The sequence below is a fragment of the Pipistrellus kuhlii genome, unplaced genomic scaffold (assembly GCF_014108245.1).
Source record: "Pipistrellus kuhlii isolate mPipKuh1 unplaced genomic scaffold, mPipKuh1.p scaffold_m20_p_7, whole genome shotgun sequence".
Classification (NCBI taxonomy): Eukaryota; Metazoa; Chordata; class Mammalia; order Chiroptera; family Vespertilionidae; genus Pipistrellus; species Pipistrellus kuhlii.
The window spans coordinates 65860784-65880462 of NW_023425573.1; the positions used below are offsets into that span (position 1 = coordinate 65860784).

Consider the following 19679-nt stretch of genomic DNA (forward strand, 5'->3'; position numbering starts at 1 on the left):
TGTTTAATAATAATAATAATATATAATAATATAACATATTTGACTAGCTTCCCAGGGTTTGAATTTTTTAAGTTTTGCTTTCTTTCATTATGAAGGAAATTTTATTTTAAGGTATATGGGAAGTTCTGTCAAATAAGGAAGTAATAATTATATTCTATTTATATGTGTATTTTAAATAGATTCTAATATTCTTTCATTTATAAGTTATAAATAATGTAGAATATTGTGTTTTGCAGAAAGGACAAAATTCCATGCCATTTGCATTATAATCAAATCAATAACTATATCATTTTAAATTTCTTCTCATTTGGAGACATGCTGTTTTATTGTAATGCATTTAAAAATAAATTACATTTTCTGAGGGATCCATAGAAAGGACTCCTATTTATTTTAAGCTACATATCTCTAAAAATAAACTTTCAGATAATCCCCCTTGAATTAGATAAAAATTATTAGAACTCTAAAGAGTATCTAGATTTATAGAAATACTGGCAAGAAAAATCTGGATTAAAAGAATTTAATTATAGGACTAAATGAACTAAAAAGAATTGTAGTTCTCATAGCAATGTGTTTGTTTACATGAATCTAATAAGAATCTGAATTCTTCATAACAGGACATAAGCCAGTTTCCAATTGTGGTTTTATTAACCAAAACATTGCTGAAATGTCATGCCTGACAAGAGAGACATGCCAGGGCTCTGGATGTCACCAGAAAGCTCTAAGGAATAAAGACTGACTTTGAAGCCAATAAGCCCTGGATAAAGAGCCTGGTACCTTGCTTGGTCATGTGGTTCTTGGCAGTCTTCCCAGGTAAGAGAGGAAGGCTGCTTTCCTAAGAGATGGCATGAAAGGAACCTCACAAAACCTGGTGGCTCAGACTTGTTTGGAAAAGTCAAGGCAGGGACTGTGGCCTTCGGCATGGTCCCCCTGACCCCTGACCTTTTGAAGAATCCTCCTTACAGATTTTCCAACCAAGTCCCCTGCTTCCCCAGAGAGTTGGACCATGAATATTCATGTATTAAATATTGTGAAAATTCTTTTTTCCTACAAGTTCAAAGCTTGGTATTATTAAATGTAGTTTTCCAAATTGTTGAAAAAATGCATTTTCTTTTCTAGATTATCACGGAGATTTATATTCTTCTCATATCTTTAGTAACTACTCAATTTTTCTATTCTATTAAATAAACCTTTCCTACTGTTTGCCCATTATGATTGGCTGAATAATGGCCCAAGACAGATGTCCACACTCTCATCTCGAGAAACTGAATACATCACCTTGCACGCCAAAAGAAACTTTGCAGTGTGATTGTTAAATATTTTGAAAGAAAAAGATTATCCTAGATTATGCAGGTGGGCCCAATGTAATTACAGAGATCCCCATTTGAAGAAGGCAAAAGGCCAGAGACAGAGAGAGACATGTGATAACAGAATCACAGCTTGGAATAATGCAAGGCCATGAGCCAAAGAATGTGGGCAGCCTCTAGAGTGGGAAATGCAATGAACCTCTGGAAAAACATGCACAGAATAATGTCCCCATTTCAAGATTTTTTAAATTTTAGGCTTCTGACCTCCAGAACTGTAAGACAATACAAATTGTATTAAGCCTCTTTGCTTTGTGATGTGTTACAAAATCAGTTGGGAATTAATATACCCATTTTTCTATTGATCTGACTTTTTTCACAATGAACTTAAGAAGTGCCCTTACAAACATATGTAGACAATAATGACAAATAAATATATAGACACTTGTATTCTATATAGTAACCTGTTCCTTCTTCTATATTTTCCTAAATTTTGTTTTTAATTTTGTTTATAGTATCTTTTTGTGGGACACAATTTTTTAGTTTGTTGTTCAGTCTTCCCTTTAGAGTTTGCTCGTTTATGCCACATTTTATTAAATTTCATGAGATTTTTCCTTTATCTCAATGTCATAAAGTCATGCTCCCATATTTTATCTGCCAGAAAAACTTTATACTTTACAATTTCATATTTAGGTTATCGATTAATTTTATATAGATTTTCATATATGGTACTTTACAAGACCTCCGATTTTGGAAACATCAACATTGTATATGTTCATCCTTTGTATTAATATTTAACCTATATAATTCTGATATTTTTCTCTCTATGTTCAGTGTAGTTTGTCTTTCACAGAGATTTCTTCAAAATTATCTTTGAACTTCATATTAATTCTTAACACACATTTCAATAAAATATTTAATGTGTAAGATTACTTCCTTATTCCCTACTTATTTCTTTTTAATATCATCCTCCTTTCTTTCCATGAATGAAATATCTCCCGTCATATCATTGACAATATAAATTACAACTTTCTGCTTTTACTTAATTGATCCTTTGCTCTTTCAGATTTCAATGAGGTACCACAAGCACAGATTGGAAGCTCTTTGACTATAAGGTGGGACTCTTCAAATAGTAAACATTGCTGGGGACTGATGATGCAGAACTCATTGGGACCTGCACCATTAATTTCAGAATGGGAATCCTTCTCTCTCTTGTGTTGCCCTTATAGACCATACTGCTGTCTTTATGAAAGCTGACTAGAGAAAGAGAGCTGCATTCTGTAAAAATGCAGGGTACTCTCACAAACCTGCATGTTCACAGAATGATGTTTCACACTTATACTACAGTCTGTAGGTAAAGGAATAAGTTTTAGGCATATTGAATATATCTGTCCTCAGAGTTACTTACCACCTATAATTCTTAAGCCTTCCAAGAATCTTGTATCAGTTAGAATAGAATGAGCTATACTGTGGTGACCTGAAATCTCAATGATTTACCAGACCAAGAGTTTGTTTTCCTTTCATATAGAGTTTGACACAGATAATTTAGCTCTCCTAGAAGGCACTCCTCTACCCAAAGACTTAAGGATCCAGTTTGTACCTGGATTATAGATTTACCATCTAAATGGGGTGCCTTCCGAGTTCTCCTTGGAAAAGGGAGGTAGAGTAGGAAGATGGCCCAAAGTGATGTATGACTTTAGCCTCATTTATAATACCCACATTTCACTGGTCAGATCTCGGTCAAATATCCCCAACAGAACTGCAAAGAAGACAGGGAAGCCTGGCCGGTGTGGCTCATGGTTGGGTGTTGATCCATGAAGCAGGAGATCATGGTTGGATTCTTGGTCAGGGCACATGCCAGGGATACAGGCTAGATCCCCAATTAAGAGGGGGCGGGGGTTGTTAGTGTAGGAAGCAGATGATTGATGTTTCTCTTCTCATAGATTCTTCTCTATATATACTAGTATACCTCTCCCCACCTCTCTCTAAAATCAATAAAAAATATATAAAATTCTAAAAAATTACAAATGAGACAGTGAACTATCTTTCTCTGGGTGACAGAAGAGAAAAAGTGTGAAAAGCACAGGTTGTGTGTGTAATAGCTGTGCCACATAAACTGATTTGCTTCTTGAAAATCTTCCAGCTGAAGGAAAGCTTTCAGCTTTCCCCTCTGCTAGGAAAATTACCACTCATCCATCTGCTTCCAGTTCCCAGAATCTGTTGATTTTTCTTTTTAGCTTTTATAGCCTTTCCAATTACTTTTGTCCTTCAGGGTTCATGCCTTTTTATTCCTTTATTTACGTGGGGTTCCAGAGTATAGCAGTAATAAATAGCTATGTTCATGTTGCCCTATTTGATCAGAAATATGAAAAGTTATTTGACAAAAAAAAATTTCTGCTAAAGTCACATAATGACCAATTTATACATCAACAAATCCCTAAAGAGCTTAATCTGCCTTATACATGGAAAAAATACTGGTAAAAATTAATTAAAAATGCACATGTAAAGTACTGAATTGTGAAAATCTAATTTCTACTAATCTTATTCTAATTTATGGAATATTTGTTTATAGAATTTAATATTTCCAAGGTTTGCAACAATTACCTAGAGGTATCTGTGCAGACTTTCTTAGAAAGCAATAATTACTGACTTATTAGGTCTGGGGGCATAGCTGATAAGATGTCACCAGATTATCAAGAGTTCCTACATTTTAACTGTTGATAAATTCATTGTTTTACAGCCCACCTAAGTGTGGGTGTGTAGGGAAGGGGCAGGGGAACTCACAATGTATTCTAAAGGAAGGAACCATCTGTGGAGATAAGTATCCAATGGTGATCACATGTAGGAAAACACAAGCTGTTCTTATCTTTTATCCTAGTGACCTTGAGGTACTCATCATGAAGAACCGGATTGCACTATGACCTTCTTGAATGGCATGCCCCGTGGTTTCTCTCTTACTTTTTTGTTTCTGCTTAATATGCAAATGTGAGTGTGAGATCTGTATGTTTTTGCGTACACTAACTTAAAATGAATATAAGTACACTTTTCTGAAATGTTTCTTTTGAAATACATTACTTAAAAATAACAAAGAAAAGCCCTGACCAGTTTGGCTTAGTAGATAGAGCATCGGCCTGTGGACTGAAGGGTCCCAGTTTTGATTCTGGTCAAGAGCATGTACTTTGGTTACAGACACGTCCCCAGTGTGGATATGCAGGAGGCAACTAATCGATGTTTCTCTCTCATTGATGTTTCTAACTCTCTATCCCTATCCCTTCCTCTCTTTAAAAAAATCAATAAAATATATTTTTTAAAAATAAAAATAAAATAAAAAATAAATAAAAAACAATTGAATACTTCCAACGCAGTCTTTACAGCAAAAAAAGTTATTTTTTTAGAAGTGAAAGTATAACTAAGAAAATACATTAGAAATCTTTGAAAGCACAGTTATCCCAATTATCAACAAAAACACTACTATCCCTTTATAGCACCTCATCCAAATTATAGCACAGTAACAAGAGAAAAATTGCTTCAGGAGATTGCAAATTCTAATTTAAAGAATGACTCCAAGATGTCATCATGAAAATAACACCAGGGGACAAAATGTGAATGGAGAAATGAAGAGAAGTGACCAGAACTAAGAGAGGCTTTAAGAGAATATTTAGATTTGGGAACTCAAGTAAATATATGCTATTTATTTTAATGATTTTTATTACAAATGGATAGCATTTTTCTGCCACCATTCAAACTAATAAGAATAGCTTTTAAAAATAGGAATAATAATCTGAAGAAGAAAAACATGTACACACCAAGATAGATATGAAATACCTAGATGCTTTAGAAATTAGACTAAAAAATAAGCTACCTACTATGAGATAAGTTTCAGCAAGTGAAATAGTTTGAATAAACAGTTTTGTTTTTAACATTGTCTAGAAGACAACTTTCAAATGCAAAAAATAATTTAAAATGACTAGGAAAACATTAAGAATTACTAAGAAATTTTAGCTGGATGATTATGAGTTTTGTTTTCTCTACAACCTCCTTGATTGGCCAAATAACCTTGACAAAAGTAATGTTTATATTAGGTTAGAATTTATAGAAATGGAGGGGCACTGCTTGAACTATATAACATTTTCCTGTCTAATTCTCAATAACATAGATCTGAACTATTAAAATGCTTCTTAATTTCTTATTTTGAGTTATACTATTTTTAAACTTTCAACAGTCAATAAACCTAAAATCATATATTAAAACTAAAAGAGCAATATGAAATCATATTTTAAATATGCATTTCAGTTGCTTCTGTGGGACAGAGATTATTCTATAGATAGGAGACAGCACATGTATACTGAAATATTAACTTCTTGAGAAGGAATATTCTTAAAGTGATGCTATTCCAACATAAAATGCTTTTAGTATTGTATTCATTTCTTGTTACTACAAAACAGTTTCAATAGAAATATGAAATGAAGTTCAAGTCTCAGAATACAACTTTCTTAGGGTACTAAGAATGATATGCAGCTATATGTTTTAATATGTGTGTTTAAATGGTTGGAGGTAATACAAATAAAAAACAAAGTAACAACAGAATTGAGCTCTAGCAATGATGTTTCTTTGATAGAGTTAAAATTTATTATCCTATTTTCAGAGAAAATCATTATACTGGCCTGAAAATTTAGGTATGTTTCAGTTGTACCAAATGATCACAGCTCTTAAAACAGTGTCCATGACAAAGGTTCCTCTATATTTAATGATATGAAAGTAAAATCCATAAAATTCATCCGAATTTTATTCACACAGACAATAAATTAAACCACTTTCTTACTCAGGCAAATGGACTGATTGCCTAGTCTTCAGATTGGATTTCATAATTCAGATCTACTTTTATTTAAAGAAAAGAAATTATTTAAAAAAAAACCTGAATATAGAAGCCTACTTCATTTTGCTAAGTAAGGTATTATAAAATTCAATAATAGCATAACTGATATCTGAGAATGCATAATGAACAGGCTGTAGGACAACTATTTTAAAATGTCATAATAGAATCTCAGAGAAATTTCTGTCAAAATAAAAGAGAAAAATATAAGACATGCAATGAGAACTGGAAACAAAGGAGGTTTAAATCCAATAGGCAAATCAATGATTAGGGAGCAGAGTGGCATCAAGAATAATAAAACTGCCTACCACATTGCAAGTATAACTGTGCACAGAAAATTGCTTGAGGTGATTATCAAAAGTAACAGTAATCAATGGGAACACCAGTAAAAGGCCTTCCTTAGAGCTCTGTGGTGTCCTAGATTGATGATGTGACTGTCCAGGAAGTCATAGGCAGGAGCTTTCATTGCCAAGTAAATAATGGTGCTCCGGTTATAAATGACCAGGTGACCAGCCATTGCCATAATCAGCAAAATGCCACTTGTCTCTACAGTCTCACAGAGTCCCTCAAAAGGAAAGTGACCTGAAGGTAGATATAAGGACAGAGTAAAAGGGAATCTATTCTTGTGGACAATTTTTAATGATTACAGGAAACAAAGTTCATCCTAGAAACCAATGGACACATAAACATAACGATGGTTTCCTGAATGAATCGGAACCACTCCTCCACACACATGCGCGCACACACATACACACACAGTGTACTTTTCAGAGATAGATTTAGCCTTTTTAAAATAATATTGGTTGACTGTGCCCAGATAGTCCACAGTTCATCAGGTTGGATGGAAATGAGACAACTGTGTCAGCAATGCTGCCGGACAGACATCAAGTGCAATATTTTTGTTTAGTGTAGTGGAAGACAGCGGAATAGAAATGTTCTCTCTGAACACCTGGTAATCTAATCATTTTATGATACTATGTTAGTCATTTTATAGTGCTTTCATGACTAATTAAAACGACTGGTATGGATTTCATGAGATAATGTAAGAAAAAATATATATATAGTTGTTTTGGTTCAGTATCCCAGTATCCTACCTAGAACTCAAAAGAGAACATGGAGATTTGTGGTTTCCATTTCAGCTTAGAAGGGGTCTCTATAGTCCTCAAAACAACAAAAAGAACCTTTCTCTCTCTAATGTCAATAAAAGCATTTTAAAAAAGAAATAGTAAGAGAAGTTCTTTGGAAAAAAGAAAATAATACATATTAGTCAGAAACTTAGATTCACAAAGAGAAGGCCTGTTGGAGGAGAAATAAAGGAGGTAAAATAAAATATTTTATTTTTAATCATAATTGATCTAATAGTTAATAATCTGTTCAAAATTATAATAACAATGTATTCAATGATTCAAATGTAGGTAAGTAAAACTAATACCAGCAATGTTATAAGGGATGGGGAAAAGGGACTAGGAATACTCTGCCATCGGATACTTGCAGTATGTATAAAGTGGTATTGTGTTATCTGAAAGTGGACAAAATTAGTGGTAAATTTACAAGGTAAACTCTAAGGCAACTACCAAAACAGGTACAAAAAATAGTATAATTGATATGTTAAAAGAGGAGACAAAATGACATAAAATGTTCCATTGAAAACAGAAAGATGAAAATCAGAAGAAGTCAATAAGTGAAACAAAGAACAAAAGCAATGAATGGAAAACTATAATCAATGTGGAAGCTGTTAATCCAATTATATCAATGACCATTTTTAGCACCAATGATACAAATATATAAATTAAAAGACTGAGATTGTCAAAGTGAATAAACTTGCAAGATCAAACTTTATGTCATCTACAAGAAACTGACACTAAATATAAAGACACACAGATAGATTAAAAAGTAAAGGAATGGACAATGGGGGGAGGGAAGAGACATATGTAACACTTTCAACAATAAAGAAAAAATATCAATAAATACATGCAAAAATAAAGAGATAGAAAAAATATACCATGATAACAGTAATCAAAAGAAATACGGAGTAATTCTATTTATTCCAGAAAAAGCAGAATTTACAGCAAGGGACATTATCAGGCATAAAAAATTGGCATTCCATAACAAAATGGTCAATACTCCCAAACGACATAGCAATCCTGGAATATGTATATACTCAACAACAGATAAAACTGCAAAGAAGAATAGGTGATTCTACTATTGTGGTTGAAGACTTCAACACTCCTCTATTAGAAATGGACAGATACAACAGGAAGAAAATCTGTAAGGACATAGTTGAACTAAACCACACTATAAATCATCTGAATATAATCAACATTCATAGAATACTTCCTCCAACAAATGCACATTCTCTCAGGATTACACAGAACATTCAGCAAGACAGACCACATTTGGGTTATAAAACACACCTGAAGGAACCTAAAAGTACAGAAGTCATACAAAGATGCACTCAGAGCACAAAAGAATTAAACAAAGAAATAATAGAAATATGGCTGAAAAACCGTGGTGTTTAAACAACACACTTGAAATACTACATGGGCCGAACTAAAAAAAAAAAAAAAAAATCAATAGAATTTAAACAATATTTTGAAATAAACCAAAATTAAAATTATTAGGATGCAATACAAGCATCCTAAAAGGAAAATTTGTGGCATTAATTTTGCATATTAGAAAAGAATAAATATCTAAAGTTAATAACCTAAACTTCTAATTTAGTAAACTATAAGAAGAACAGCAAATTAAATACAAAGTAAGTATAATTAAATAATAAAAACTAGAGCTAAAATCTACATAATTAGAAACAGAAAATAAATAGAAAAAATAACTAAAATAAAAAATTGGTTCTTTGAAAAGTTCAATAAAACTGATAAATCTCTGGGTAAATTAAGATAATAAAGAGAAAGAGAAGATACAAAGTACTAACATCAGTAATGAAAGAGGGGTCATCACTAATGATCCCATGGGCATTAAAAGTATACTATTGGAATATTATAAACATTCAAAAACATAAGTCTTTGACCACAAATTTGGTAACTTAGGTGAATGAAGCAATTCCTTAAATAATACACTCAGCCAAAGCTCAAACAAGGATAAATTTATAATCTAAACAGATCTATATAAACTTTTAAATATGTTTGTTATTGATTTTTAGAGAGAAAGAAAAAAATTAATGATCAGCTGCCTCCTGTAAGACCCCTACTAGGGATCAAGCTAGAATCCCAGGCATGTGCTTTGAACAGGTGACCTTTTCATGCTTGGGAAAATCCTTAACAGCTGAGCCACACAAGCTAGGGCAGATCTGCCTCGGCAGATCAATATCTATTAAAGTAATTGAATCAATAATTAATAGCCTGCCAAAACATAAAACACCAGGACCAGATGGGTTCACTGTCAAATTCCATCAAATATTCAAGGAAGACAATGTAGCAACAGCAAATTCTCTATAATTTATTTTGGAAAAACAAAGCAGAGGACATATGTCCCAATTCATTTTATGAGACCAGCATTACTCTAATACCAATACTGAAGAAAGCCATCACAAGAAAGGAATTTAAGACTGATATCTGACATGAATATATATGTAAAAAAGGTCAACAAAACATTAGCAAATAACATCCAACAATATATTAAAATATAATACACCTCAAGCGAGTGTGGTTTATTTCAGGTATGCAAAGCTTGTTCAACATTCAAAATCAATAACGTAATCAATAATATTAATAGCCCATCCAGCATGACTCAGCATCAACCTATGAACCAGGAGGTCATGGTACGATTCTTGTTCAGAGCACATTCCTGGGCTGCAGACTCAATCCCAGGTGTGGGGAAAGCAGAAGGCAGCCCATCAATGATATCCCATGTTTCTATATCTCTCTTGCTCTCCCTTCCTCTCTAAAATCAATAAAATATATTATTTAAAAAGAACCTTAATAATCCTATCTATCTATGGAGAGAAAAAGCATTTGACAAAGACTAAGACTTATGCATAATAAAAATTCTCAGCAAACTAGTAATAGAGGGTGACATCTTTAAATGGATAAAGAACATCTATAAAAACCCTACAGAACACATTATATTTAATGGTGGGAAACCATATGATTTCCTGCTATGATCAGGAACAAGGCATGGATATTCCTTCTTATCACTCCTATTTTAGATCTTAATGGAAGTCCTAGATAATGCAATAAAACAGAAATGGGAAATAAAAGATATACAGATAGAAAAGAAAAAATATTTGCAAATGATATAGTTATCTATATATATAATTCCAAAGAATCAACAATAATAGCAACAAAAAGTCTCCTGAAACTATTAAGCAATTATAACAAAGTTGTAGGGTACACAATTAACATGCAAAAGACAATTGCTATCTTGTGTACCTACAATGAAAACATAGAACTTGAATGCAAAAACACAATACATTTATATTAGCTCCAAAAATATGTGAAATACTTGTGTCAATCTAATAAAATATGTAAAGGTCTATATGAAAAAAAGTACAAAATTTTGATGAAAGAAATCAAAGAAAATTTAAATAAATGGATAGCCCATGTAAATAAATAGGAAGATTAAATATTATCAAGATGTTAGCTATTCCCGAATTGATCTATACATTACAAGAAAATTATGAACAAAAGTGTGGTTTTGGACCAAATGCTTCTAAAATTTATATGAAAAGACAAAAGATCCAGAAGATTCAATCAACATAATGTTAAAAACTAATTTAGAGGACTGACACTACCCAACTTCAGGATTTACAAAAAATTTTTAGAATTAAAGACAGTGTGTTATTAGCAAGGAATATGTAAATGTATCAATGCAATAAAGACAGCTCAGAAATAAATACACACAAATAGAGTCAACTGATCTTTGACAAAGGAACAAGGCACTGCAGTGGAGAAAGGATACTCTTTTAAATAAATGGTACTAGAACAACCAAAAAATAGTAAATCAAGACGCAGACCTTACACCTCATAAAAAATTTACTCAAAATAGTAAAATGCAAAACAATAAAACTTGTAGAAGATAACATTAAAAAAATATAGTTGATCTTGGGTTTGGTGATTTTTATTTATTTACATTTTAGATTTTAACACCCAAGAATGATCCATAACAGAGAGAATAAGAAGACAGGTGACAAACTGCACTATATATATATTTTTATATTGATTTTTAGAGAGAGAAAGGGAGAGGGACAGAGAGAAGCATCAATATGAGAACAAAACATGCCCCCTGCTGGGGATTGAGCCTGAAACCTGGCCATGTGCCCTGATCAGGAATTGAACCTGCAACCTTTACATATATGGGATGATGCCTAACCAACTGAGCCACCTGGCCAGAGCTGAAAGAGATTTTTAAAACATATATCTGATAAAAATAGCTCTTAAAAATCAACAATAAGAAAAAAAAAACCTACAAATCAATAAATAGACAAAAATCTAAACAAATATCTCTCCAAGGAAGATATCCAGATGGCAAATAAGCATATAAAAAGATGCTGAAGATCATATATCATCAAGAAATGGGAAATTAAGGCAAGATAGCATTATTAATCTATTAAAATGATTAAAACCCAAAGCACTGAGAACATCAAGTCCTGCCAGTAACTGAAGCAGTTGGAATTCTCATTCATTGTTATTGGTGATAAAAAATTGCCGAAACTGGTTTGGTTCAGAGGATAGAGCGTCAGTCTGCAGACTGAAAGGTCCCAGGTTCGATTCGGGTCCAGGGCATGTACCTTGTTTTTGGGCACGTCCCCAGTAGGGGGTGTGCAGGAGGCAGCTGATCAATGTTTCTCTCTCATCGATGTTTCTAACTCTCTATCTCTCTGCCTTTCTCTCTGTAAAAAAAATCAATAAAATATATTTAAAAAAATTAAAATATATATTTATAGCCACTTTGACAGACATTTCAGAAATTTTGTAGAAACTACACATACTCTTACTATAATATCCATGAATTGTTCTCATTGACATTTACCCATATGCACTGAAAACACATGTCCACATAAAAATCTCACATGAATGTTTCTAGCAGTTTTATACATAGGTGCGGAAACTTGGAAGCAAACAACATGTCCTTCAATAGGTGAATGAATAAAAAAGTGTGGTACATCCAGACAATGGAATACTCAGTGCTAAAATCTACTGCACTACCAAGCCATGAATAAACATGGAGGACCCTTAAATGTATATTGCCAAGTGAACAAAGCTAAACAAAAAAGGCCATACAGTACATCAGTCCAATGCTATGACATTCTGGGGAAAGGCAAAATATGCAGACAGTAAGAGATCATTGGTTAGCAGGGGTTCAAGGAGAAGCATTAGATCAGCAGATGGATTACAGATTTTTATGGAAGTGAAACTATTTTCCTCTGACATGGCAATGATGGATACACGTCATTATACATTGGTACAAAGCCGTAGAACTCTAATGTACTCTGGGCTATAGTAATGCATCAATATTGGCTCATCCATTGTAACAGGTATACTACATCAATGCAAGATATGTGTGTGAAACAGCGTATGTTTGAAAGGGGTGTGATGAGAAGGCATATGAGAACTCTGTATTTTCCACTCAAATTCTCTGTAAATATAAAACTAAAGCTGCTCTAAAAATAAAGTCTATTAACATTTTTAAAGAACTTGGTAAAAACAAGCAAACTAAAAATGAAAACATTCTATGTAATAATCCGATGTGCAATATTAAGAAAATAATGTTATTACAGAATTCTACATACATATTCAAATAATAATCACTCAAATCATCTACTTAATCTCTTGGGCTTCACAGAGAGGGGCAAAAAGAGGCAGAAAATCACTCTTCAATGGACTTGCAAATTGTATATAGCATAAATCAGAATGAAGCACCCACGATAAAATATGCTCATTTTTAAAGTCAAATTTTTAAAAAAAAAATCATTATATTTCTTTGTTCTTGAATAGCAGAGGTAATCTTCTGAATCTCTCCCACCCAGCTGTAGATCCATAGAAAACAGTAACTGGTGATAACGATTAATTTTAAAGATGAGTGTTTCATTGTTTGGTAATTTAAATACTATTGAAAATCATAATTTGGAAGAAACTTGGCAATATAACAGTGTTTTCATTTAAAACCGCATGGGGGAAAGTTAAACCAGTATTATTTTCAACATAGTTCTCTGGGTTTAATGTCAAGATGTTTTATAACACAATTTAAAATAAAACAATTACAAATAATATTGAAACCTACACAATAGCTTTTAAGTTTTAGTTCAGATCCTGTAGAAATTGTAATTCTAATTATTTTCTGTTCAAGTTAATATTTTTATCATATCAACACCAAAGAAAGCAAGCAGTCTTAGATTAACATATCAATATTCTACTGTAAAAAAAATCTACATTTCAAATATTAAAAAAAATCATTCTTAATCATGAAAACAAAACTAAAGCAAGAATAAAAGAAGTTTAAGAAACAAAAATTATGAAAAATGATCATTTGAATAACATATTACCAATTTGAGTGAACTTGAATATTTGTAATATCTTTTACCACTATAGTAATAAAAGACTTTAGTTTTAATTGGTTGATATTTGATAAAGTGTGGAAATATATGACACCTAATATAGTTTCAGTACCAATTATGCAAGAATTCAGAACACTGCGTGGTCTCCACACTGGTATTTTTAGAATTAAAATTGAAGACTTCTCAAATAAAACTTTTAAAAACCTAAATCCCAAACCTGCTTACCATTTTCCTGTTGTAGAAAATCAGAAAGAAACCTTATAAAATCATACTGTACAATATTCAGGTGAGTCAAAAACATAAACACTGAAGGCCTCCTACCTTATCATGGCATTTTTCCCATCACTCCTTGTACACCAGACCTGCCGGGTTTGATAGCCTATTTCTATGTCCCAGGGCTTGGCATGGTGATGTGGCTTGTAACTTGGGTATCTCAAGGTGACTTGCTCCTTTGAATCAGAGCTGAAATCCAGAGCAGTTCTTCCGGTCAGGTTAATGTCCTTGAGCTGAGGCAGTCTGCATTTACTCCACGGGCCAACTTTAAGGCTGAACGTGTATTCCTCTTCCCCAAGAGGACAGGAAATGGGCGCTTCGCAGATCCTTGTCTCTGTCAGATTGGGGCAGTGAGAACCTCCATAGAGGGGGGGGGCGATGGCCACTCGAGTTCTGTGCTGCAGTCGCCTCCTGCACCCCTTGCTACACTTGGACCAAGGTGAGAACTCAGACACAACACAATCCCGGGGGCAAGGAATGAGGCAAGCTTGTTCTGTGGGGGGCTGAGGGGCAAAGTGTTCACATATTTCACTTGCAACCATGGTTCTGTTCAACTTCTGAACGCAGTGCACAGTGCGGTGCTGCAGCCCGTGCTGGGCCGTCACGCACCCTGAGGTCCGGGGCCTGGCCTGGCCCAGGACGGGGGGCACAAGCACACAGTGGTGCCAGTCAGAGACCTCCCACTGGAAGAGGTCGCTGTGCCAGTCACACACTCGGAAGCAGCTTCTCTCCTTCGGAGGCCTGTGGTTCTCATCGCAGCTAGACGGGTGACTGGTCCAACCTTCAAAGTGGAAGCACCACAGTGCACGCGTCTGGACTCCTCGTGGCCCACAATCTCCTGTGCACCTTCCCCAGGGGCCTACAGGCAGAAATACAAGGGGTCGGTTACTCAGAGCTCCATGCCACCACCCACACAGAAGCAGGACAGTCTGCATACTTTTTGTACAGCTGATGTGAAATTACAAATTTTGGTGGACAGTATAATTTAGTGGTTAAGAGTGTGAGATTCTCCATCAGTTGGCCTTTATGTAATCCCCATTTATTTCCTCTCTTACTAGCAATATCAGCTTGGACAAATTACTTCAAATTTCTAAGCCTTGTCTGGCTGGAGAGGCTCAGTTAATTGAATGTCGTTTTATGCACTGAAAGGTTGCTGGTTCAATTCCTAGTCAGGGCACATACCTGAGGTGAAGGCTCGATCACCAGTCTGAGCATCATGTACAGAAGGCAACTGAATATTTCTCTCACACATTGGTGTTTCTCTCTCTCTCATAATCTCTATCTATCTATCTATCTATCTATCTATCTATCTATCTCTCCTTTGCTATCTCTAAGCATGTCCTTGGTTGAGGATTAAAAAAAAATTCTTATGGAAAATAATATGGAGTTTCCTTAAAAAATTAGATATGGGACTGCCATTTGACCCAGTGATCCCACTTGTAGAAATATATCCCAAGAAATCTGAAGCAACAATCAGAAATAATGTATGCACTCATGTTCATAGCAGCACAATTTGCAATAGCTAAGATCTGGAGACATTCCAAGTGCCCATCAGAGATGACTGGATAAAAAAGCTGTGATACATTTTCACAACGGAATACTATGCAACTCTAAAAAAGAAATAACTCTTACCATTTGCAGCAGCATGGAGGGACCTGGAGAATATTATGCTAGTCAGAGGAAGACAAGTATCACATGATCTCAATCATATGTGGAATATAATGAACAAAATAAACTGATGAACAAATTAGATCCAGAGTCATAGAAGTATAGACTGTCAAATCTCAGAGGGAACATGGGGAAGGGTGGGTAGGTGGGAAGAGATCAACCAAGACCTTGTATAAGTATACGCATAATCCATGGACTGGATGATGAAGGCCTGGGACTGTGGGGATAGTGGAGGGAGAAGCAGGATAGAAGAGGTCAATGAGGAAAAAGGGGGGCATATGTAATACTTTCAACAAAAAATAAATAAGTAAATGTCTAAGCCTTCGTTTCCTTAACTACATAGGAGGAAGATAATTAAAAGCACTGACTTATAGAGTTGTTCTGAAGATCAATTATATAATGTGGTGCCAAGTAGATAATACTTAAAAAAGATTGGAATCACTGTAATTATTATGTTCCAAAGTCTATATATCTAATTCATTATTAATACTTTCCATTGGGCAGTGTTTCATCTAAAAGAAAAGCCTTATATCCAAGCTTTAATAAAGTAGGATTTATCATGTTTTCAGTCCTTTGGCTCACATTCTAAATAGCTCAGAAGAGAAATACTTTATTAAAAAATAACCTGCCAAATTATCCTAAATATATTTTCATTTTCTAAATAGTCGTCCTCAATTGTGGTATTTGCTTGCAGATTAAATTGCATAAAAATGCTATAGAGGATAAAAGTAAGGTCATAAAGGAATAATTAGTGCTGATTTGCCTTTGGAAACCCTGCTCCCACAGTCCTAGAAATACATCCCTTCTGATTTCTGATAGGCTTTGAGTCCAGGTAAAGACTTCCACATTGCCTTGTCATATGCCAAATCTTTAAATTAATGAATTAGTGTTTGTGGGAAAGAGTCCAAGAAATGAGCAGATGAAAACCTGCCAGTTTGATGTCCCTCACATTTTTTTTTTTTTTTTTTTTTTGGTGACATACCAGCTGGCTTGTCCTCAAGGCCAATTATCTATCTTTTCACAAGGACTCCAAGTGACCCCGTTTTGTGTCAATGGAAAGAAAGAAAAAAGATTTAGCCCTTTCACTTTACTTAAATATGTAATATGAACCTGGAAAGTGTGTTTCAGCTGAATCAGGTACCTTTTGCCCCCATACTAGGGTTGTGATCATAAAAGCAAGTCACACCTTGAAAAGTGTTTAAATTTATACAAGTGAAAAAAAGAATGTATAGCTTTTCCCAAAATAGGATACAACACCCAAAATGCCACTTAATTACTTGATGGAATATACTTCATGCACATCTATTGAGTGTCTAGGAATAATACGTGTGTGCATAGTCACGTGCACTTAGCAGCCCCAGAGATGGGTATTTGCAATCAGGGCCACATGCCACATGAGGATCTTTCAATTTTATGGACAACAATTGGGTTCTAATACACACAGTCATCCCAGTTCTTCTTCACAGTCCCATGAGCCTGATGTTCTAGGGCCTAGAATCTAGGCAATACCCTGTGAAGCTGGAGTCCCAGAGATTCCTTACTTTCTGAGAGGATTTAACATAGAAAATACACCTTCTTCTTTTAGTACCTCCACACTAGAGTCTCCTCTTGCAGAAATGGACAGAGAAGTTTCACTAGAGTAAATCAGCTCCTACTCACCAAACACCCTTGGTTTCCCACATGCTTCCTGGACCTGTTGCCCCAGCCTTGATCACGGCCCAGGACATGTGCATGGAAAGCAGTGCTCTCAGCACAAACTGATTTGCTCTCAAGTCTCCTGATTCCCTCCTACATCACTCACAGCTTTGTACTTTGTATATTGAGATATTCACCGTTACATAAAAGGTATTCTCAGGCTTAATATGCTCAGCTGTTCTGGAGTAGTTTTCAGTTTAATATGCCATCCCTGCCTATCATGTAAGACTAAACATGCAAATTTTTATTATTACCAAGAAAAAAATATTCCCACAGTTATTCAGTAAAGGAACATTTCAAAAAGACATATGATTGCAGACAACTTTTAAAATCCAAAATCAGCCTTGAATGGTAGAAAAGTTATTTGGATAAATGTAAAGGAAACATTTTTGTAAAGCACTGGGTTTTAAAATAATGGCTGACAGTTTATCTCTATTTGCTTAGGTATCAAATGCACAGTTGGGATGTGTGTGTGTGTGTGTGTGTGTGTGTGTGTGTGTGTGTGTATGTGCGCGCACGCGCAGATTAAAGAATTTAAGACCAAAAAAGATAAGTCATTTCAAGCTAATGTTGAAAAATTTAATATTAAAGTTAATTCACCCAGAACATTTTACAAAGTGATCCCTACTCTTACTTTTAAAGCCTTTAATTAACATATTTCTTAATAGTAAATGTTGTTTTCTGCCTACTTCTAAAATTCTGAAAGTAGCTTTCTTTGTTGTTGTTATTTGAAATCATTAACATTTTAAACATTGTAAATTACTATTCTTTCTTTAGCTTTCAAAGAAAGCTATACAGAATTTTCTAAACAGGAATAATTTTTCTAGATCAATGGAAGACAAAAGATATCTATCCTAAATAATAAAGATGTGATATGCAAATTGAACCTCGCTCCATTAGGCCGTCACAAGATGGCTGTGCCCACAGCAGAGGCAGCTTCCTATGATGAGCTGTAAGGAGCAATTAGCAAGGACCTGAGCCTGCGTGGGGCTAGGCCAGGGTGGGACACCTGAGGCTGTGCTCCCTGCCTGGTGGGGCTTGATGGGGCACCTCAGGCCAAGCCCCCCACCCCTGGCAGGGGACCTGAGGCTCTGCCCTCCCCACCTGGCAGGCCATGATGGGGGCCCTCAGACGCAGGCCATATCCCACCACTGTGCAGGGCTTGATGGGGGACCTTAGGCCATGCCATCCGCCCCAGCATCATGCTGGGAGACCTCAGGCCGGGTTGGGGAACCTGAGGGTATACCAGGGGACTTGAAGCTGCACCCCCCACCCAGTGGGGCTTGACAGGGGTGGGACTGGCTGGGTCTGGATCTTGCCCAATGGGGGTGGGGATGGCCAAATCTGTGTCTCATGAGATTTTGAGGCACACATGGGTGGCTGAGGACTTGACTCTGGGTTCTGCGGCGTGCCCCAGACTCTGACAGGAGGAATATTTTCATATAGATTTTACTAATTTCCTTTCATCTCTTACAATTCTACTATAGAGAAAGGGCAAATAGCAATATTAAAATATTTCCTCCAATTAATTTCCTTTTAATGTGCACAAATTTTGTGCACTGGGCCACTAGTCCTATATAATAAAAGGGTGATATGCAAACTGACTAAAAGGTGGAATGACCAGTTGCTATATGCACACTGATCACCAGAGGGCATATGCTCAATGCAGGAGCTGTCCCCCGATGGTCGGTGTGCTCCCACAAGCGGATTACAGCTCAGCCACAAGCCGGGCTGATGGCTGGTGAGCACAGAGGCCTACCTCTGCAGCAGTGCTAAGAATGTCTGACTGTGGCTGTCAGTCAGACATCCCCTGAGGGCTCCCAGACTGTAAAAAGGTGCAGGGCACAGACAGGTTTGAGGGACACACACACCGTGGCCCCCCCCCTCTCCGCCCAGTTCATGAATATTGTGCACCAGCCTCTAGTTAACCAATAATTACTGCCATTTATTGAAGGCTAGCAATGGTGGGTTGCACTTGGCTGGCGCCAGGGAACTATTAAATATTTAGGAATTTTACCAGGTGGCTATTAAATCATTCTTAGTTGGAAATGGGTTCTGGTGGGAGGATTTATATCACACTACAAATCAAGGCAAATCAAGGCCTTGTGTGTTTTTTTAAACAGCAAGTTTACATCATGCCATAGTGATTTGCCAGGTACCTTCCTGTTCTTTAGTTGATCCTATGAGCTGGAGCACCTTTTACCCATTGGTGAAAACGAACATTAGACAACTTACAAAGCACATCTAAGGGCACACAGCCAGCACGTGGTCACCAGAATGGGACTCCAGGCCGGTGGGCCTCCCAGCTCAGGCTCTTGCCCTGCGTTTAAAAGAAGCCCTTTCTGGGTGTGGGTTTGTA

At 35.5% G+C, this 19679-nt stretch overlaps 1 protein-coding gene across 1 annotated transcript in view; it reads right to left on the reverse strand.

Annotated features, from left to right (window-relative positions):
• The window catches only part of THSD7B (thrombospondin type 1 domain containing 7B), a 696543-nt gene that overhangs the window by 522484 nt on the left and 154380 nt on the right, over positions 1-19679 (reverse strand). The window contains exon 2 of the mRNA XM_036422004.2: positions 14006-14816. Coding sequence (XP_036277897.1) covers positions 14006-14816 — 811 coding nt within the window. The remainder of the gene's footprint in view (positions 1-14005; positions 14817-19679) is intronic.